Raw genomic sequence first — 21425 nt, 5'->3', positions numbered from 1 at the left:
TCCTGGGTGCAGCGAGCCCTTCTCAGGCCACCACAGGCATTTAATCCCTCCTGAGCAGCACAGCTGTTGCTTGGTCCAAGTGGCCCAGTCTTGGTCTTCTCCAACAGAGGGTGTCCACAGACCTCCTGACTGGATAGAACCCCAACCACCTCAAATGAACCCTCTCAAGATGGAGCAAGGGAGGTTTTGACTCCCCTCATGTGAGAAGAGAGATCATTCACCTGTGAAGAGATCTCATTTCCACCACTTTAATTAATGTCATTCCTTCAGTCATGGTGTCGTTCAAGTAAGGAGAATTCATACTGCTTCATTTCCTTACTTGCTGGGAACAGTTTGGGATATACTCTACCGTCACAACATTCAGCACCCATCCATAAGTCGTGAATGAGGCAACATACTCTTAATTACCCAAATCCCCCCCCCCCCCCCCCCCCGCTCTATGTATATTTTTTTTAATAAAGGTTTATGATGCTAACTCGAAGTTCTGTCTAACTGCAGCATATCTATTTCCACATGGGAAACATATTTTGACCCATTGTTGATAAGACAATGCTGTATAAAACCTCTTAGAGAATTTTTATTCTGTATTAAAGAAGTAGAAACCAGAACTGAGCAGGTAGCTTATTAACACAGCATTCACATGTGCTTGTTTCCAAGTTATGAATAAAAGCCAGTGTTCAAAGCAGTTTAACTTTTCCCCATCAGATTAAGTAGCTGCTATCTTTTACAACAAGCAATGATTTCTGCTGTAAGAACTAGTGTTTTGATAATGACACACCCAAAAACTCCTGGGAAAGTAAAAAAACAAAAAGATCAGACTGTATTTTATGGTTTTTCTTTATCTCCCCATCTTGAAACTTCTATGCGCTTAATGAAATCAAACTTTTCCCTAAATATTCTTGTAAGCAGGGCCAGATTCTTGCTGCTGTCCATCCGTGTCTCTTCAAACATGTGACTTTACCATTTTCAGTTTTTATCATGAAAGGTGACTTTGGTTTTGAATTCTCTTCCAGTTTGTGATCAATTCTTTGGTATCAAGCTCTGAACATCCCCTGGTGTGTTGCCCTGTCAAGCTTGAACATCTAGTAACGAAAAGAAAAACATTGAAGTTAAGCAGAACTTCAGGTTGGTGTTTTACTCGTTCTGCAGCTTCTTGTTAGAGATCTTGCTGCCATCCCTGGTGCAGTCTCAGATCAGCTCTTCTCTATCTGCAAATGATCTGAACTGTAATCTTGCCTCGGCAGTTGCCTCTGCTCGCTCACACATGCTGAAGCGAGGGCAAGGCTGTAGCGTAAACACAGCCGAGGCCACACGGAGCTGCAGTAAACAATCTGCTGCAGGTCTTAGAATATGAGCGTGAGAGAGATCAGCATTGACCTGTGCGTCGGCCGCCTACGGCTTGTAAACTCTGTGTAAAGTCCAGACTCCTCTACTACTCTGCGTCGTGTCAATAGAGCCTAACACGGAGAGAATCCCCAATTCCAACTCAACCGCCACGCTGAATGTGGCTCTCGCGCTGTTTCCCACAGGACAAGCAGCTTCATTATGAAGCGCCCCGGTCTCCTTTTCATCTCGGTGAGATCACCCCTGTGGGGAGTATCAACACTGCAAGCCACATCTGACGCTCCCTTGTCCCTGTTTAAACATTGAAATAGTGTTCTGCCATATTGTTGTGTGTAGCTTCTTTTTTTCCCCTCCGCTCCCGTCTCATAATGAAGCTGCTTGGAAACTGCCACAGGACTGAGAGATCTCTGTGGAGAAAAGGAGGTGATCAATTTCTGAGGGAACCCCCACCCTCCTCGTCTCCCTGACCCCTCCACCTCCTCCGTCTCACTTTCAACTAGCCGTAATTATTTTGCAAAAGAGCTGGAGAAAAAGAACACGCTGAGTAATTTCTCTTGCCCAGTTATGAAAAGCTCATTAAAACAGGCCTGGAACAAACAAAGCTTCTCCTGTGAGGCTTCTTTTCAAATTCATTTCGTAATTTCCCTCTGTTTTAATCATTTATATCAATTAATCATTCCTTGGTGGAAAAAGTGATTCTTCACAATCTTCTGTGGGATTCTGTGTTTTTGTTCAGGCAAGTGCGAGGCTTGATGAGAATGTCAGGAGAATGTGGCTCAAACCAAGGTGGAGTAGCTGTGGCTTTGCCAAAGGGAAATCAGAGTGATGCGGCGCAATCTCTTCAGAGCGAAAGGAATAATTAAACAATTAAAGTCAAGAAAAAGATCAGCTTTATACATCTGATGTCTTTGTAATGAAGCCCGGGTATCTCAGAGAGGAGCTGTTTTGTCATGTAAAACCGCTCAACCTGGTGAATCTCAAACAACTTCCCCATTTTTTATTTCTTTTTTTTCCCCCAAAGAGTTCAACTGAAGACGTCATCCATTCGAAGCACTTCAGAGAAAAGTTCGGGCGCTTGGTGAGTTCACCCTGAATCAATAAAATCATATCAAGTTAAAAACAAATAAACAAAACAGCAACCCGTCCGTGGACAGAATCTTAACAGCAAGAAGATCCTGGTTCGATTCTGTCTGTTTGTCCTCATTGTACTAAATTATGTGACAATATTTTCAGTGAAAATGCAAAACTTTCTTTACGTTTTGGGTGTTCATTTGCACAACAACAGTGCATGGAGTCACTGAAAATGCAACTTATTGAGAATGTTCCGGTGCTGTTGGAAATTGGAGCAAATGCAAGCACTAGAAAACGCTCAGGCTCCGCCTCCACGGAACCACGGAAACGCTGCCGTTACACGCAGCTACAATTCGCCATGGCCGTCCGTCCAAAAGAACGCCTGTCCACTAACCAGTGGTTATGACTACAGGGTGTTGTCGTGTGGTTTCATTACAAAAACAACCAGCAGTAGCCCAACGTGAAAACAGACATTGTTTTTGAAATGCTGCTGTATAAACGGGGAACTTTTCTGAAACGTGAACACAAAAAACGAAAAATGTTCTCACCCATACAAACATTTGCACGTAAGGTTTTCATTCACCTTTATGCTCTGCTAACACACTTTATCACTGTAATGCTGAGCAAAACAACACAAACAAGGGGCACAATGACCGACTTCTTCTGATGGCCTGAAGTCATTCAGAAAAGGCGGAGTTGAAGCAACCAGTGCCAGAAAGTCCATTTAAAAGAGATGATGTCCGTCAGTTCGGTCATGGTTCCCAGTCCAGATTCACCTGGTCCTGGTCCTGGTCCTGGTCCTGGTCCTGGTCTCATTCCAGATTCTCCTGCAAAAACATTTAAATTAAAAATGGTTTATTAATGCAAAACTTTTCTGAGATCAAAACTGAAAAATGATGCATTTTCACTCAAAACATGATCATGTAGAGGGGTCTGAGTTTGATATATGGCCTTACACATCAAGCAAGAACTAGATCATGTCTTTTTTAAATAAGTTGAAGCTCTTTAATCTTAAAAGAAAAACTGACACAACTTTCAAAGCAAACTCATCTTCATCCCAACCTTTTGAAACATGCAGCTAACATAATCTGCCTGTCATTGCAATTTTATTGAGGTCAGTTTTATTTATGCAGCGGCAACAACAACACAGCTGTTCCAAGGCATGTTTAAAGTGAACGACCCAACAAATACCACATGACCAAGGTGACAGAGGAGTCTTTTTACTGAAGAAACTTTTACAGAACAGAGGTGGAGACGTTCTGCTGTTCCACGTCAGGATAGACGAAGGTAAAAACAAACAAACAAACAAACAAAAAGGTTAGTACAGAGACAAGCAAATGCACTGGCTGACAACAGAAGTTGAGCTAATCTCCATGATGGAGACTTGATTGGCATCAGGAGCTTCCAGTTCTGAGGTTCCAGATCTTGTATGAAAGCAGAGGGAAAAGCCGACGAGTCCAGACCACAACACAGAAACTCAAATTCAGCTAAATGTAACGGTGTGATATGGAACAAACACAGTCTCTGGTAGGTTAGGATGAAGATTCAATAAAGCTACAGTTTGGGCTGTTCAGGACACTCTGTTTTTTATTGACGCTGTAATAGATTTACACAGTTTGAAGACCAACACTGAGCTTCTCTCCTCCTCTGAGTCTGGTTCTGCAGGTGTCTTCCTGCTGAAAGGCAAATCTTCCTTTCCACCATCTCCTGTGCTTGCTCAAATGGAATTGTTGGTTGTTCTCTGTAAAAGTACCTTGAAATAACTTTGTTTTATTTTGCATCATAGGAATATTTTGGAACTGTATTTATAGAACATGAAAGTATGCAGACTGTTTTTCTTATTTGCTTGAGACAAAAGTTTCAAAAACAGGTAATAGTACCATCTCTTTTGATATGTGTACTGCTTTTTAAAAAGAAATATTTAAAGGTATAACAGCCACCTCCCAGCTTCATCAACTCTCTGATATCATGTGTTGTGGTTGAAAAAAAAGGCTTGCAGATCGCAAGACTCGGATGAATTAAAGGATCTCCGCCAATTCAAGGTCTTGGAGATTAGCCTTAATAGGTGTTGAAACCAATGACCCGAGACTTAATGAGGTTGTAAACGACAGCGGGGCCTTGTTGCGATTACTCCCAGTGACAGACGATGGCGCCACTACGCAGCGATTAAACAGTGATATTTCCCAGCGGCTGGAGTCACCCTCGGTAAACAAAGTAGTTGTTGAATGTCAACTAATTAAACTCCGGCATGAGATGAACGCCTCCTGTAGGACGCCTGTGTGTGTGTGTGTGTGTGTATATATATATATATATATATATATATATATATATATATATATATATATATATATATATATATATATATATATATATATATATATATGTGTGTGTGTGTGTGTGCATGTAATAATTTTAGAGTAGGAGAATGGATTTGCTGTGTTTAGTGCAGGTCGTGAACGGGACATGCCGTCTGTTGGTGAGTTGCGTGTTTTTGCGACTGTAAACACGTCTCCTCCGGTCGCTCCTCTCCATCCCTCTCAGTCTGAGCGTCCAGGTCTCTCTCGCTCTCTGTCAGACCCCCTCCATTGGCTGGCTCTGTTATCCCCCCCCCCCCCACCCCACTATAAATGGAGTGCGCCCGGATTGGCTGCGGAGGCGCGTCGTCACGCGGCTGAAAGGTTTTTTTACTGGAGGTTTTCTTCCTGTCAGCGACACATGTAGAACAAGCATCTAGCGGGACCCAGAGACCAGACCGAGAGGCGCAGAGGACAGTCAATTACAGCCGCTCCTGTCTGCCTCCTCCTCATTATTTTTTTATTTTTCTCTCATTTTGCGTCTCCTCGTCCTGTGTCTGCCACCCCTCCCGTCCCGCACTGCAAAACACGCACTTTTCGGGCTTGGTGGAAAATTACGGCATGCGTAGACCTGTAATTACGTCTTGCAATGGACTCCTTTTGTTCCAGCGCTAAAAGGAGCACTTGAAGCGGCGACAGTAAAGCGGAGAGCCATCCAGTGGAAATACTATCTGATAACTCCATTTACCTCTGCGCTCCGCTCGCTGCCAGCTCGCGCGGGGAGGCCGACGGCGCGCCGCTCAGTGCGTCCGCTCGCTGGGTGTTTTTTTCCCCTTCCTTTCTTGCTTTCTTTCTTTTCAACCTGTACTTTTTTTCGGGGAGGGGGTACGGACTGTTGTACCTGTTTCCCGACCTACCTACCTGCCCTTCAAGCCGTCAACTTTTACAACCATTACACTTAAAAGAGACAAACGAGGTGGGTGTCTGTTGGTATTACGCACGCGCTGCGCCACTGAAGTGTATTTATCACGTGTAGTTACAGCGAAAAGTCACAGTGAAGGTGCGTCGTTTTTCTTTCTTTCTTTTTTTGTTGCCCCTGGAGCAATCCTAATGTTGGTGCTGCTTAGTTTATCTTGTCCCAGTAAAAAAGACGGGACATTTTAGCACGTGGCTGCTCGATGTGTTGTCCCCTCTTCCTTCTCTGGTTTCGCTTCCATTTCCACGACTCTGCGCCTAAATTGCCTGCCCGTGTAATTACTTGAGTTAGCCCATTTAAGTTAAAAGCCACCCCCTCCTTCTCTTCCTCCTCCTCCTCCTCCTCCTGTCCCCTCCATCCATCCCTCAGCAAAAAGAAAAAGAAAACTCCTCTCTGAATGAAACTTGACGATAGCCCTCTTCTTGTTTATCCAGGGAGTCACTTTCAGGTCGGCTTTTTGATTCATCTCCTTTTAGATTTAATCAGCACTAAGGTACGCTGCGGTTTGTCCCTAAGAGCCATCGCTAATGGGCTTACTGAATGCTTTTCTGTGTGTGTACACCCACCAGCTCCTCCACCCCTCCCTCTCTCTCTCTCCCTTCCTCTCTCTCTCTCTCTCTCTTCCCAACTCTAATTAGCCTACCTGCCTTTCAACAAAGATTTGGCTTTATCCAGGCAAGTCTGCCCAACCAAATTGGAAAAGGATTACATTTGAAAGCGCCTCACATTAATTTTAAACAAATGCCTGCATTTCATTAGATTTACACACCTAACGTGATTACAGCAGGTCTGTGTGTGCACTTTTAGATCAATGACATGCTGATCTGGTACAGTCTGAGACATTCCAGTTTATTTCTCAGGACCCGGAAAAGCAGAAAAATTTCGGTAAACAAAGCTCTAAGCACGCCATGCCTTTCCATCCTGCCACTCTAGTACCTTGTAAGACACACTCCTTTCATGGCAGTTGGGCTTGTTTCTTTTTTGGCAGGAGGTGCGCTCACCAAAACAGTCAGAAAAAAGAGTTGTGTGCTGTTTGGACAGTGAGACAAAGGCCCTTCACACTGGACGACTGTTCTTCTGGCCTCACAGTTATCAGCTAACTGACATTCATCATGAGAGGTCCAGCGAAGCAACAGCTTAGAGATGAGACGGAGATCAAGGGCAGGTTAATTCACTACATGACTCATGGCTGGCGTGGAGCAGGGCAGATCCCGCCTCCGTGCTTTTGTGGCATGGTGGGACCGGCAGATGCTACAGCATGCTCCAGAAGCCGGGTTTACAGACCCGTGTGATCGATGAATCGGCTTCTCATGTACGCTGTGACTGTTCAGCAGCTTAGGTTGCTCTTGACTCGGACTTGCACGATCCGATGTCGACTCATTCCCACGCGTTTTCATGTGTGCGTGTGTGTGTGTGTTTCTCTTTCGTAGGGACCATGGTGAATCCCGGAGGCAGCAGCCAGCCCCCTCCGGTGGGCGCGGGCTCTCTGTCCTGGAAGCGGTGCGCCGGCTGCGGGGGGAAAATCGCAGACCGCTTCCTTCTCTACACCATGGACAGCTACTGGCACAGCCGGTGCCTCAAGTGCTCGTGCTGCCAGGCTCAGCTGGGCGAAATCGGCACGTCGTGTTACACGAAAAGCGGCATGATCCTCTGTAGAAACGACTATATCAGGTGAGAGAAAGATGCTGCATAGCCTCGTCAGAAGTTAAGTGTTGGTGTTGGTATGTTAGAGATTGTCTCGCTGATGTTTCAGGACAAGTTAGATCATCCGTATCCCGTCTGCCAAGAATTCTCAGGAAACTTGTGTTTTCTATAAACTCATGACTGGGGAAAGTTCTGGATTATTCTGAGAAGTGACTTGAAGGCGAGTTAAAAGTAACATGTGTGTTAAATTTGAGTTAATGTCATCAGAGCCCGTGATACAGTTGTCCCGGTTGAATTCTCCCGGCACTGTGAAAGGCGCTCGGCAGGGCGCCGTGTTGACAGAGCGCAGACTGGAAGAGTTGCTCTGCAGGTCGTCGGCTGTCTGTCCGGCCTCACAGTCAACAGGAGGAGAGCAAACCAGCCCTGCTGGACTTATGTTCGCGTTTTGAGATGCAGATGACTGCGCTCTGCGTTTGTTTTCTTTTTTCTGCATAATGGAAAAGCACCATTTAATTAGCGAAGAGGAGCCTTTTTGAATATTCTAGTAGGCGTGCTAGACACCCAACCAGAGCTTGTTGACGACACCCACTGCTGTAATGTAAAGCGGCCTGAAGTGACCAGGCCAGTTGTGGTTTACTGGCGGTTCAATCGGCTTCTTGCACTCACGAGTGCGACACAAAGACAGTATTGATCCGGAGCGTTTGTGTTTCTGCTTGTGAAAGTTCTTTAAAGTCTCTTTTCATGTTGTTTTCTCTTCAAGCACCGCCATCAAATCTGCACAGATAATTCAGAATCTAAAGTGAGACTGCGCTCTCATAAAAAAGGATGGCAAAGTCAATGGGGCACTTCATTTGTAATGGGACTGTAATGTAATTAAAATTGGAAATTGGGGGAGAAGAGGGTGGGAGAATGTAGATGCACCTTTCCACTTGTAATGAGAGCACGCTTGGTAGAAGAGCTAAACCGCATATTATGGAACCTGGAGATCTCAGCAGAGATAAAGATTGGAGCGGGGATGGGGGGGAGGGGGGAACATCTGACAGTGAGTCCACACAATTAAATGCTTTAATTATAGTCCCCCTCCATTTCCTTTAGTCCTGATGGGTTTTATCTAATGAGATCTGGTCCCTGGCTTGTATCCGCTCCCAATGACGTGTCCGAAATGAATGAGAGCCACACTGCAAACAAAACATTTAATTAACCAAATTGGCTTTTGAGAGAGAGCAAGAGAGGAAAGACAGATAGAGAAGAGGGATTATTGTGAAGGCCATTTGCCGTTGTTTTTTTCCCCTTCCTCTTAAAGGGGCAGCCTTGTGTGTGTGTTTTTTTTTTTGCCTCAGACTGCTAAAGAGCTGTAGCTCAGCCTCTATATGAACACGTCCCATATGAAAATGCTTATCTGACCAATCAGCGGTGGAGTGTGGGTATAATCCCAGTGTCCTCCTCGTTGCCACAAAGTGCTCTCGCCCCAGACCGCCACTCCGAGCCACAGTTGTGATTGGCTGTGCAGGGGGGGACGTGTTGTTTTAAGCTGAAGGTGATATTATTTCTGTGAGCCGCAAGTGGAGGGGGAATTAATTTACTTGTGGCTGCCGGATTGCAAGGGGAGAGCATACTGTCCCCCCCATTTCCCTCCTCCTTAATTGAATAAGCCTAGGTAATTAAATGGCACTTTTCCAATAGAACGTGTGAGGTAAATCTAATAGTTGGTTATTTAATATCACTTTGAAGTCTGCCCACTCAAGCACTATGACAGCGCGATAGAATGTGAACTATTAGGGCCGGGGAGAGGAGGGGAGAAGAGGAGAGGGGGAAAAGTGGGATCTCAGAAATTAATTAAATCGCATGCAATTTAGGGGAAACGTTTATCTTGATTTGTCATAACAGAATTAATTCAAGGCCTTCAATTCACTTGGGGCCAGATCTGTTACTCTGAATTAACCAAGTGTAATTTGGCTGATCCCCCACCTCCACCACCACCACCACCATCCTCCCTTACACACACACACACACACACACACACACACACACACGCGCGCGCGCACACATACCTCCCCTGTCGTCCTTCTCCTCCCCTCCCTCCTTCCAAAACACATGCACATACACGATGCTGGCCCTCCCCTCATTCTCACCCCCCCCCCCCCAACGCTCTCTCCCTCTAATGCAGCTCTTGCCATTATGCAAAGCCCCCGCTTCAGTATCAATATGGCCCTAGTGCTTTTAAGGTGCTTTGGCTGCTGATGTAGAGAGGCATTTTTAATGGACTGTGTTGCAGAAATCATTGTTGTGGGGTAATTTTACCCTACTCAAAGGCCTTTCGCTGAATGAGGTCTGCATTTACCAGACAGCCCGGCCCAGCAGCAAGCCACGCTATATTTCACTGGGCAGTCAGCGCTGAAATGAAATCCAATCGCCACCGCCGCCGCCGCCTGCGTTAAGACAACAAGACAGGTCCAAATGCTTTTTTTTGTGTGTGTGTTTGTTATTTAATTTAATCAAAGACAGATCGGCAAGGGGACAGATAAATCAAGATAAAGCCAACCCCCAAGATACGTGGAGAGGAAGTGATTTTCTTTTTTTTTTTTCTAAAGAGGCGAAAAGCAGAAACCAGATGTGTCACTGCAATTAAAAGAGTCCCCTGGCCTTAATTATACTGACCCGAGGTGTCGACTTCACCCTGCTGCTGTAGTTCACTGGCAGAAGAGGCCATTAGAGCCCAAGTTCAAACCGATACAGCAACTTAATTGAGTACCTAAAGGGCCCTGGCTCCCTAAATCAAACACTATCAAGAGCTATCCCCCTGGTAAAATAATTAACCTTGTTACGAGAGCCACACTGCGCCAAAATGCAAGACAAAAAGAAAGGCCCGGCTCCCGCATCCCTTTGTTTATTACTATTTTCTTGTAGAGGAACGAAATGATGGCATTTTCCAGTAAAATCTGCCAATCTCATGGGAAAAAACCCCAACAACATCGCAGGAGTCCTGGAGTCTCAAAGCGAGGCATATATGTTCATTTCCCCACTGTCATGTTTGTCCCAGCCAGAACCCTGAATTGGCAGAGTTGTGACGACAGTCTCCAGTTAATTAGTTTCTGAAATTGAGTTTTGATGGAGCCTTTCCAAACGATGCCAAGACAAAATTTGCTTCTGCTGAGGCTTGTCTTGCTCAAAGCTACTTCTTTGTGCACCCCTCCATCCCCCACCCTCCACCACCACCCCCACCTCCACCACCACCACACCCCTGCTAAAATTTTTATTTGCAAATAATTTGTTTGTTTAGTCTGCATCCTGCACTCCTCTAGCTTTGGTTTGGGACGGTTAAAGCATTTATTCTTCTGCTCCATCCCGATGCAAGTCTGTTAAACAGTGAAGTACTGTCTTCTTGTTTCCTTTGCTCTTTAATTTTTTCATTTTTTTTTTTAAGCCAGACAACTTTATCTGATACACAGACAAACCAGCGTAAGCCACTCCTCCCCTCCCTCCATCCCTTCACCCCCTCAGCCCCCTCTTTTCCTCCCCTTCTCTCCGGAGCATGTCAGATGCCGTGGTCTTATTTGATTGCTTAGGAAAAGTGCAGTGATAGAGCAAACACCCGGTGAGATATGATGACAAATGGGTCCAGATCCCAGTAAATTACTTTCTGCTCAAATCGAAATTTCATTCAGTTTGCTGCTCACCGAGATGAAGTAATCTAAATTGTGGACTCAGAAGGAAGATAGAAGGGAAGCTGGAGCAAGCATTTCATTATCAAGAGGCAGAAGGAGAGAGAGAGAGAGAGAGAGAGAGAGAAAGAGAGAGAGAGAGAGAGAGAAGGTTAGGGACGAAAGAGATGAGCAGAAGCAAATCTAAAGTGTTGACACCATGATTGAAAGGTTAACCCATGCACATTATATATCAACCCGAGTAGCTACAGGGTTTCTAATGGAAACACAGCACTGACGGAGCATTCACAGGAGTCCTAATGGCAAAAGCACTATGTCTCCGCCTGGATGTACAATCAAATCCTCTTAGGGCCTGATTGCTTATGTTCCAGGTTATTATTTGGTTGCAAAAAAATGTGCAGCCGACGTAATACACAGTTCCAGCGCCGAATGCTGGCAGACAGATGAGGAGTGGAGGATTGTTTTTTTTTTCTTTTTTTCTCCCTGGTGATACAGTGATGATTTCCTAGTTGTTGCCCCCCCCCCCCAACACACACACACACACACACACACCTTCAAAATCGAAATGGAGCCAGGGAATAGCAAACTTAAGGCAGGGCGTCCACTTTTACTTACGCAACACACACTCCCAGACCGACAAAAAGTGTGGCTGCCACAGTCCATTACACGCGGCTGCAGCCGTGCACGTGCCGGCAGGTGGGCACACGCTAACACTCACTCTTCTTCATCTCCCAATGTCTTTGCTCAGATTATTCGGGAACAGCGGAGCCTGCAGCGCCTGCGGTCAGTCGATTCCAGCCAGCGAACTGGTGATGAGGGCGCAGGGCAACGTCTACCATCTCAAGGTAAAACCTTCAGGCCGAGCCCGAGCACATCTCAGTGCTATCATCACCAATACTGTGTGTTAAAATGCAACATCTTGTTGATCCAATTGCTCAATAACATAATGTACATTTGAGTTTGAAAGCAGCTCCACCAAATACCGAGCAGTCACAACAGCTTTGGCAAAAATAAAGCATTTGTGAAATGAAAGGAATAGTTTCCCTGTGCAAAATCTCCACTGCTCTCTCGTGTTATTTAACTGTTGCATGTGCAACATGTTTAGCGGAGCAGCAGAAGAAGATGGTGATAATTCATTCCACCTCAGACGCTCTTTCAGAGGCAGAAACACGGAGAGCTTCGTGTACTTAAGCTCCAAAAACCAGCAGGAAGTTGAGAAAAATACACTTCCAGAGTGGAAATAGTAGAAAACATATAGAATCTGGCTGTGTCACTAGGATATTAAGATGTGTCTGAATGTTTTGAATAAAATGCATTTAGTGTGACAGAATTTAATGGTCTTCATCCTTCAGTGACTGCTTTTAGATCAGAGTCCGCACAGAAGGACAACACGCTGGCTTCACACGGAAAAGATCAGCGAGCAAACGGTTTTAAAAGAGGAACAACCTGTTCAAGGTTTCATGGACATTTTTAAACTTTATCAGAGTGGTGAACTTCAATTTACTCTGAATTGCAAGGTAGTAAAAAAGAGTAAATGTCCTGAAGAATCAAGAAAATTTGCTTTCAAGTAACTTTAGATATTAGGGATGGGACGAGATCTCGTGAGATCTCGCGAGATCGAATGCCGCGAGATTGAGTACGTTTATATGCAGGCAATAACTCTTTATTAACTGGAATATTGATGGAATAATACATTACACGGCGCACAGCCATATAAACACGTGCAAAGCCCCGAATATGCTCATATTCACATTTAAAAACCCGGCAGAAAGGGACATGAAATACTGTTCTGCGCATGTTCTATCCGCAAGGAATCTTGGTCTTTTGAGTCCACAAACTACTTGTGATACAGTTTAATTGATACGACGTAAAGAAAATGTGTGGAAACGATCGTTCAGTTCTTCTCTTTTATTGAAAAATCGGTGCATCGCATCAATGAACATTTTACCACGTCTTCCGGCTCACACTTGTTTTCTCACAACATGCAGAGAGCCTGCAGCCTGCAGCCCTTCTTCCTCTGTGGTGTCTGTAAAATAAGGTAGAACATGCAAACAGCACACCTAGTGGCATGAAGTGCAAATGCAGTCATGGCGTTGTCTGTGCGCCGCGGTTTGAATGGGAATAGGCGAACTAGGGGGCCGCCTGGGGCGCAGTGTACAGGGGGGGGGCGCCGTGGCCGTACAAGGGGCGCCCCGACGCTCCGTGTTCCGTGTGAGCACTGCTCTGCGCCGCTCCGACGCTGCATGTGAGTACCGCACCGCTCCCCACTGCTCAGCACCAACCCCCCCGTCTCGTCTCGTCTCGATCTCGTGGACTCAATCTCGTGAGACATCTCGTCTCGTGGAATTTGTGTCTCGTCCCACCCCTATTAGATATCATTAATTATTGATATTTTATGGCCAAAGAAATTGTAAAACATGGAGCTCCTGCTCTCAGACATAATTTGGAGTTGTGAGTCTTCATTACTGCCACTATTGTGCATGGCTCAAGATTCAGCTGATGTTGATACACGCTCACAGGAAACGATATATTTTATTTTAGAATTGATGCAGTAGGTTTGACACAGATACATTAGGTTGATAATGAAGTCATCAAAATATTCAAGTCTCTTCTGTTTTAATGATCTTATTGGTTAAAGCAAAACAGTGGCTCAGCTCTGAAATATTTAGAATAATTGTACTTTTTAATGTTGTAAAGTGCGCGACTCTAAGCTAGGTATTAATGGATTTCAGGTGTTTATTCCAAATAAATTAAATTTGAAAACCAGACTGTCACAAGGTTTTAGTTGATCTTGTGTATCAACCAGCAGTCTCAGAAATGCAGGTAGATTTGCTTTGAGTAAGAGAAAACACCTTGGCAAATCACTGGCCTGGACAGTTTTCATCCTTTATGTCAGTGGTTTTGGAACTTTACCCCCCAGATTACCTCTAAGGAAGGCTGTGTTTGTCAAAACATCACAGTATTTCCCCGAAGACTCATCCAGCGGTCATGGACAGGCAGCGGGTCTCAGATGTTTTCATATCGGCCAACAAAGAATAAATAAACTTTGAAATATGATTGGAAAATAGCCACTCCTGTCCACACCTCACTCTCACTTACCTTAATTTACTAAGTCCGCAAGCTAGCCTTCTCAAACGCCACCAAATACCAGACATCACTGGAGAGCTTCTTTCAGAAAGGAGGGAGAGTCAACAATGAGACACCATCAAAAATACCTGCAGGGTGCCTCACACACACACACACACACACACACACACACACACACACACACACACACACTCTGCATAATATACATTGACCAGCGAGCTAATGACATAAATCTAATTCATAGTGCTAAACAGCGCTGTGGAGCTGCTGGTGTGTCCCGTCACCAGCCCTCAGCAACACACACAAAAGGAGCTGTAGAAATAAAATCAATAGAGTCTCACCGGTTCTGCTGTAGAGTCTTGAAAAGGAAAAGAGAGCTGCACGATATCAGGGAAACGACGAGCGATCGTGTGCTGTAGCAGGACTGCGATAACACCATGATAACGCTGATGTTGAGGTCTGTGAGCCTTTAGATTTTAAAATGTTTTATTATGCTAATCACACAATTTTCTGTTTTCATGATTTACAGACTCAGTCTTTTGCGGTTTGCATATTGATATTGTTAAAGCAATATATTAGTAATATATGGTGCAGTCCTCTGAGACCGTGTGTTTTTAAGGTTTTGTTTGACAATTATAAATTTAATTTTGACAGTCAAAGTGTCACAGTCAAGTTCCTCTGTGAGCCCACCCCTCCATGATCACATTAATGCTTTCATTTATGTTTTCAAGTGAAAACATCAAACTTTCTTTGTGTTATTGGACATCCGTTTACACAACGGCGCTCAGAGCCACTGAAAACACAGCTTGTTGAAAACAGTTCCCAAGGTGGAACTTTTTTACAAAACTTTCCGAAAATCCGTTCATCTCCGTTAGACAGTGGAAACACTGCTACTGCCGTGGCATTACCACCGTGGCACGAGCAGAGAGTTCTTCTGCTCACGCTCAGTAGATGAAGTAACAGTCCTGTTTTCCTCCAGATTCTGGTCCAGATTCTTCTGGGCTCTGTGGTTTTAGAGTTGATAGTCATCGTGATAGCAAACCCATGAGTACTCCCATTGTTAATGTTTATTGCGTATTGCTCTCTGTGCGCGTGTGTGTGTGTGTGGTTTCATTAAAAAAAAACAACTCGTGGCCTTACCTATTAACTTCCTAGTTCTCTGTGTTTCTGTTGTTTCCGTGTGAACAGACATTGTTTTCAAAACATTGCCGCGTAAATGCCGAGTTTTTCTGAAACTGAAAATGAAGAAACGCCATATTTTCATGTTAAACTTGTGAACTCTGTCCCACCGTCCAGCCTGCAGTTTGTCAACAACTGCTTCATTGAGCACTTAGAGGTTGTATAGAGGATTTTCCATGGAGGGAGAAATCCAGTGACAGTTAGTCCTTTTTGAAATGCTGCGCATGCGTGACCCACACCCCCTCCTCCCCTGCTGTCTACGGAGGAACGCCTCCTCCTTACGCAGAAAGTAGCATGTAGCATGTAGCATCTTAGCATCACAGCGCTAACACATAGCTACCAACGTGTCTTTTTGAACAACACAAAACACAGCGAATATGAGTAAAATCCTGCACTTGCGCCAAACCCTGTCCCTGAGCCGTCCCTGGTCTCGGTGGATCAGAGTTGATTAATTTTTCTTTTCTTTTTTTTTTTGATCACGATAAAAACAAGGCTGCTACAGCTTAATAACGCCATTTTTTAGCTTTAATTCATTTTTGTTAGTAATAAAGATCTTCTATACAACCTTTAAGGCTCATTTATGGGTATACATGAAAACAGATAAGAAATCAGCTGCCAAAATTGAAAATTACTGTGGATTTACCAAGATTTTACCTGAAACCCTCTAATCCAGCCTGCAAGATGAAGTTTCACAGCCTCGAGAAATTATGATATTAACTGCATTATATTTCACCATTTTAGTTTGTTATGAGGTGAATTGGCTCAGGGGTTCATAATTACTACACTGATGTAGAAATTTGTCTACATTAAAGACAATTTCTAGATTATGACAAGTTATTCTGTTCAGTTAAGCTTTATTTATGATTCACCAAATATAGCACAATGATTTCAAAGCACTTTTACATAGGAAAAGCAATTCCACATGAGCAAGCACAAGTGACTGTAGAAAGAATGAACTCCTTTTTGACAGACAGATACCTTTGCAGAACCAGACTCAGAGGAGACTTTCTGCAGAACCAGTTCATTAAACTTGACCCTCTTACTGATCTGTTAATACTTTGTTGCACTAAAACGATTGGTGCTTTTATTAGCTCCTTTTTTCTCTTTTCATGTATTTATTTACAGTTTTATTAGGATCAGATGGAAGTTAAATGTTATGCTCTTATTAGTAAGCTTGAATCAAGTTCTCATATATCTGAAAAAAATAACACCATGATGTAGTTTATGGTATTAACATTGCACAGCATGACATCTGTGTTGACATCTGTGTCCCAAGTGCATAACTTTAAATGTAATCTATGAAATGTTTTTGTAATGATATTAATGTGTACACTTCTTGCAGCCTCTATAACTCTCAAACGTAACTGTGTTACAGTATTTTCAAATGATTAAACCAACTATTCCGTGCACCTCTTGAGGCGGGCTGCAGCCAGTATGAGGGCAGTGACAGAGAGACAGAAAGATTTATGGTCACCAATTTACCTCAGACGTGGGCTTCTTTTTTCTTTTTGTAATGCTCAGGTATGCAGTAAGGCTGCATTGAAAAGCTCCAAGTTTGGACTCGAACTGTGATTATTCAGGCTAACCACTGCTCTGCCGTGCAGCTCAGTCAATTCTTGTGTGAATTAAGACGTGCTAGGTTGACCTGGAGCTGCACAGTATACCAGGAAAATGCTGTTATCGCGATATCATCATGTAGAACATCCATATCGCTGCAGACTGATCTGTGATGAATTATCTCTCAATGCACTGTCTGGAGATTCAACATGGAATGTGCTTAATGGTGAATAATTCAGAAAAATCAAGGGGAAAAAAGACAGCAAACCACTTCTCAAATGCTGCTGGTGGAAATTACAGAAGCCATGAATTGTGGTCAAGAGAACGAGCACTGTTACTTGGAAGAACAAATCTCAAAGCTCGATGTGTTTAATGCCATGCAGTCCTGAGATGAATGGATGAACTCACTGGTCTGTCCTGTATGACTGACAGAGTCCCCCGTCTGTCTCTTCTGTCTCCAGTGTTTCACATGTTCCACCTGCCGGAACCGGCTCGTCCCCGGGGACCGGTTCCACTACATCAACGGCAGCCTGTTCTGCGAACACGACAGACCCACAGCGCTCATCAACGGCCATTTGAGTTCACTGCAGACGAACCCGCTGCTGCCCGACCAGAAGGTAAGGCCCGGCCGCCGCAAACGCCGCCACGTCTGAGCGGGAGGGAGGGAGGGAGGGAGGATCACCTCAAAACACAGGACAAGGCGGTTAAGGCTGGTCATCAGTCAGCCGGAGTCATTAGCAGGAAGAAAAAAACATCTGTAATTTTTCGCGCCGACATTTTTCACTCTGTTTATATCGACGCCGTTGATTCACCACGAGGCATACGGCAGATATTAAATCTCACGAAGCAGAGATGAATTTTATTTTTAGACAGTCAATGGATTTTTCCATCATTCTTGTTGGGTTGGAGGACACGCACTCAGAAAATCTGTACGGACCATCAGCACGAAAACATGTGAAAATGATGGCAGGGGGGGGGATCGGGGTGGGGGGGTTGGATGGGCGCCGGCCTCGGTTTGTTGTGATCGGCAGAACATTTGACTCATGGCCGCTTCATTTAGTCATCCGGAGCAGCACGACTCCCGCTCCCGCTGAAAAGTTGCTGTCTTTGAAATAAGAATAGTATACTACTTAGCGTCAACGGGGCCCAGATCACCTGGGCTAAGTTATTACCCCCATGCTAACAAACAGACGGGGGTGGGGTGCATCCTGGAGCCCTGAGGGTTGAGCACAGAGGCGGCGAGCTGCGGCAGCTAGTATATCATGAGAGCTGTCATCATGGTTTTTCCCTTGATTTGATCTTGATGCCTCCAGTGAAAGCAAAACAGAAGGCCTAATCATATACGAAGGATAACTTCATTCTTCAGGATAGCTTCATTCTGCCCCACAGGAGATCTAATCATTTTTGCCTCGCAACAAGCGCCTTTATTGATACCTCGCCTGCGCACACAAGCACAGCCCGAGATATGGGAGGTGTTCGGAGTGTGTCAGACTCTGACTGAAAGAGGAATTATATTGTTGGGAGCATGCATTTCACCTTGAGTGCTTCTCTGAGAAGAGGAGAGGTACAGCTCCATTAAGCCCCCCCTCACCCCCACCCCTCCACCCCCTCTACGTCACAGGCCTTTTAAGGGCTTGTCACTTTTACAAATCAGCTCTCCCGGCTCTTAGAGCTCCTCACATTGAAATTGAAAGCTGTTGCATTATCTAGCTTAATTTTAAATGTCTGTTTAAGTCCTCGCTCCCCATCCCACATCCGCCCGAGTCCCTCGTAAGCCACGGCTGGTGTAGTAAATATGAGGCCTCATTGTTTATTTATGCGCTAACATCAATTGTATTGAAAACTGTTGAATTATTGATGCTAAAATGCAATCTGAATATTGGCCCCGGTGCTTTAATTATAGCAGAGAGAGAATTATTAAATAAACAGAGAGGCATCGCTCAATGTGAACAGGCTCCGGATGCTTTGGTTATATCCAGGAGTGAAATAGGGAGAGCTGTGCTGCCTGCTCCTGTGCTTTACCGCACATTTCTTCCCCTTTTCTTTTAGATTTTTTTTTTTTTTTTTTTTTTTTGCTCAGACACCACTAGAGCGAACGTGGAAACGGGCAAAACTCAGAGGCCTCCACGTCGATACAGCGCGGGTGTATGGAAGTGCGAGTGTGGCCTTTAGCCGAGGGGGGAAAATGAAGCAGTCACGGGGGTTATCTGCTGACTGTTGTTTTTGATTATGCGCGATTAGGCCGTGACATAATTGGCGTTGCTCATGATGGCGGCGCGGGACATTTGACGCTCATTTATTAGGCTTTCTTCCCAGCTTCTTCCTAATCTCTTTGTTCAGAGCAGACAAATTACCTCTCTCATACGGAGCCGCTCTGACCCAGGGGAGTGAGACCCTCCCTGCGTCAGTCACTTTAATTAGCCCCCAAGTAGGAGTTTGCAATTACTAATAGACCCGAGCCCTCCTAGTGATTTTAGGGATGAAGGAGTGGGGGAGAAAGTAAATCACCGTTCTGTTAGAATCACCAAGCAAAAGAAAGGGGAGAAGAAGGAAAAAAAAACACATGATAAAAAGATGAAAAAGTTGAGCGTTGTTGCTGAGAACAGTCAGATAATTGTCTTTCCTCCCCTGCATCTTTCCCTCTTTCACAGGACTCGCCGCACCTCCTGCAGTTATGTCGGAGCGCAGCTCTAATTATACCAAAGAGAATCGCTTCTTGAATGCACTTTTAACTTAATGCAAAGTAAATTAAGGGGTGAGGGGGGGAGGTAGCAGATGGTTTGGAAAGCCTTGGCTGATCAATAAATTAAAGTGGCGGCGGCAGCGGGAGGTTGGCTTATCATGGAGGTGGTGGGGGTGAAACGTATTTAACACTGTAAAATCAACCAAGTCCCTGAGATCTGCTTTGCTTTAAACTGTTTTTTGTTTGTTTCCTTTTGTTCCTCCCCTCCCCTCCATCCAGGTGTGTTAGACGGGGGAGCAGCGCGGGAAGCAGGACGTGTGCCTTCATTTTAGCCCTTACTCATTGTCACCTGAGACAGAGTGCATCAGCAGCACCCCGGCCTTTTCACTTCTTCTTCTTCTTCTTCTTCTTCTTCTTCTTCTTCTTCTTCTTTTTTTACTTGTGCTCCCAGTCCCTGAAGGAAACCTCTTCAACCCCAAAAAACTGAAAAAAAATATTTTTTTCAACCTCATATCCAACACTTAGCCTTCAACACTTGGCTTTTTTTTTTCCTCCAACAAATGTGTGGATACTTGCACTTATCGTATCCGAATTGGGACGCTGAGGACTTCACGACCTTGGGGATGGAGGAAAGAAACTCTACAGAAAAAAAAAAAGGAGACGATCAGAATCCAAGGAGACTTTTTTTGGAAGAGAAACTCAATAAGACATCGAGAGGAGATTGAAAGAAAGCGCAAAAGACTAATGAGGCTTAAGAGATGCAGGCTTTTTAAACTCTGCACATTTGTTTAAAGACATTTTTCGGGAGAGAAAAATCGGGGAAAACCTTTCCATTTTTCCTCTTCTTTTTCTACCCTCATTTCCCAGCAACGTGGTGTTTCCACTTTCTATATTTTATGTGTTGTCAAGGGGGGAATGTGTTTTCTTCTTTTTGTTATTTTTGGTGGTATATATATATATATATATATATATATATATATATATATATATATATATATATATATATATATATATACATACATATACATATATATATATATATATAATAATAAATAAATATAAATAAATAAATATATATATATATGAAAAAGATGGGGGTTTAAAAAAAGTTTGTGGCATTTTGTGGAGAAACAAATCATGAACACTCTCTTGGTGTATTTGTAAAACTACCATGTATGTACAGTTTGCATGTAAATGTCGTTGTCCAGGCGTGGCTACAAGTACATCCGACCCCGTCCGCACTCCGCTCCTTAACCTTTTTCGAATCACCGCGGCAAAGCTGAAGAAAACCTGCTCCTTAGTCAGTAATGTAGAGGTCATCACCGATGTATCAAATGCTGAATGAGAGAGAAATTTATTTGTGATATTTTCCGAGACACTTGCTCCAGTATGGTGTATTTAATTAATAAAAATATTGAAGATTTGAAAAGCCTCTCTTGATTTCATTCAAGAAGCTGGGATTCACACAGACAGTTTAATGAATGGCCCAATAAGAGCCCCCCCCCCCCAAGCGCCCAGAGGCCTGATGTCAGTGCAGGACTTGTTTGCCCTATGAGTGAAAGCCCCCACCCCAGAGGAGATGCCACAGCGTTGCCATTCAATTTCCTGTCTCGCAATCATCAAGGCACGTGATGAGCGTCTAACTGGAAATGGATAAACATGCATCCTCTCTTTCTGTCTGGATGACCGTTTGCTATTCATCACTCTAATACCTGACAGAAATAGAGGAAAATGTCCCTTTGAAGATTCAATTACAGCCGAGAGGGAGAGAGGTGTCTCTCTTTGGCAGGCACAAATTGAATGGGCTATTTGCAGAACAAATTGGTGTTTGGAGTCCTTGCAAGACCTAATAGGTCTGAAGGAGGGACCCTGTAATGGTCCAGGCGCTTATCTGCGGAGTCCGCCCCTTCGCCAGGCCCGCCGCTGAA

The 21425-nt window shown here is 44.3% G+C and overlaps 1 protein-coding gene across 1 annotated transcript; it reads left to right on the top strand.

Moving 5' to 3' along the window:
• The first annotated feature begins 5145 nt into the window (after window positions 1-5145).
• Window positions 5146-20492, top strand: LOC115384636 (LIM domain transcription factor LMO4). The gene is made up of 5 exons (XM_030086874.1): window positions 5146-5685; window positions 7116-7356; window positions 11740-11836; window positions 17276-17431; window positions 19777-20492. Exons 2-5 carry the CDS (start codon window positions 7121-7123, stop codon window positions 19783-19785), a joined length of 498 nt encoding a protein of 165 aa, XP_029942734.1. The 5' UTR covers window positions 5146-5685; window positions 7116-7120; the 3' UTR covers window positions 19786-20492.
• The last annotated feature ends 933 nt before the right edge of the window (window positions 20493-21425 follow it).

This window comes from Salarias fasciatus, unplaced genomic scaffold (assembly GCF_902148845.1).
Source record: "Salarias fasciatus unplaced genomic scaffold, fSalaFa1.1, whole genome shotgun sequence".
Lineage (NCBI taxonomy): Eukaryota > Metazoa > Chordata > Actinopteri > Blenniiformes > Blenniidae > Salarias > Salarias fasciatus.
The sequence above is the reverse complement of the archived record's forward strand: the minus strand, read 5'-3'. Positions and strand labels throughout refer to the sequence as shown.

Excerpts from the sequence above, each read along its gene's own strand:
- LOC115384636 (XM_030086874.1), top strand. The coding sequence starts at position 7,121 with ATGGTGAATCCCGGAGGCAGCAGCCAGCCCCCTCCGGTGGGCGCGGGC. Across the intron at positions 7,357-11,739 it reads TGTAGAAACGACTATATCAG|ATTATTCGGGAACAGCGGAG; the intron begins GTGAGAGAAAGA and ends GTCTTTGCTCAG. Across the intron at positions 11,837-17,275 it reads GCAACGTCTACCATCTCAAG|TGTTTCACATGTTCCACCTG; the intron begins GTAAAACCTTCA and ends TTCTGTCTCCAG.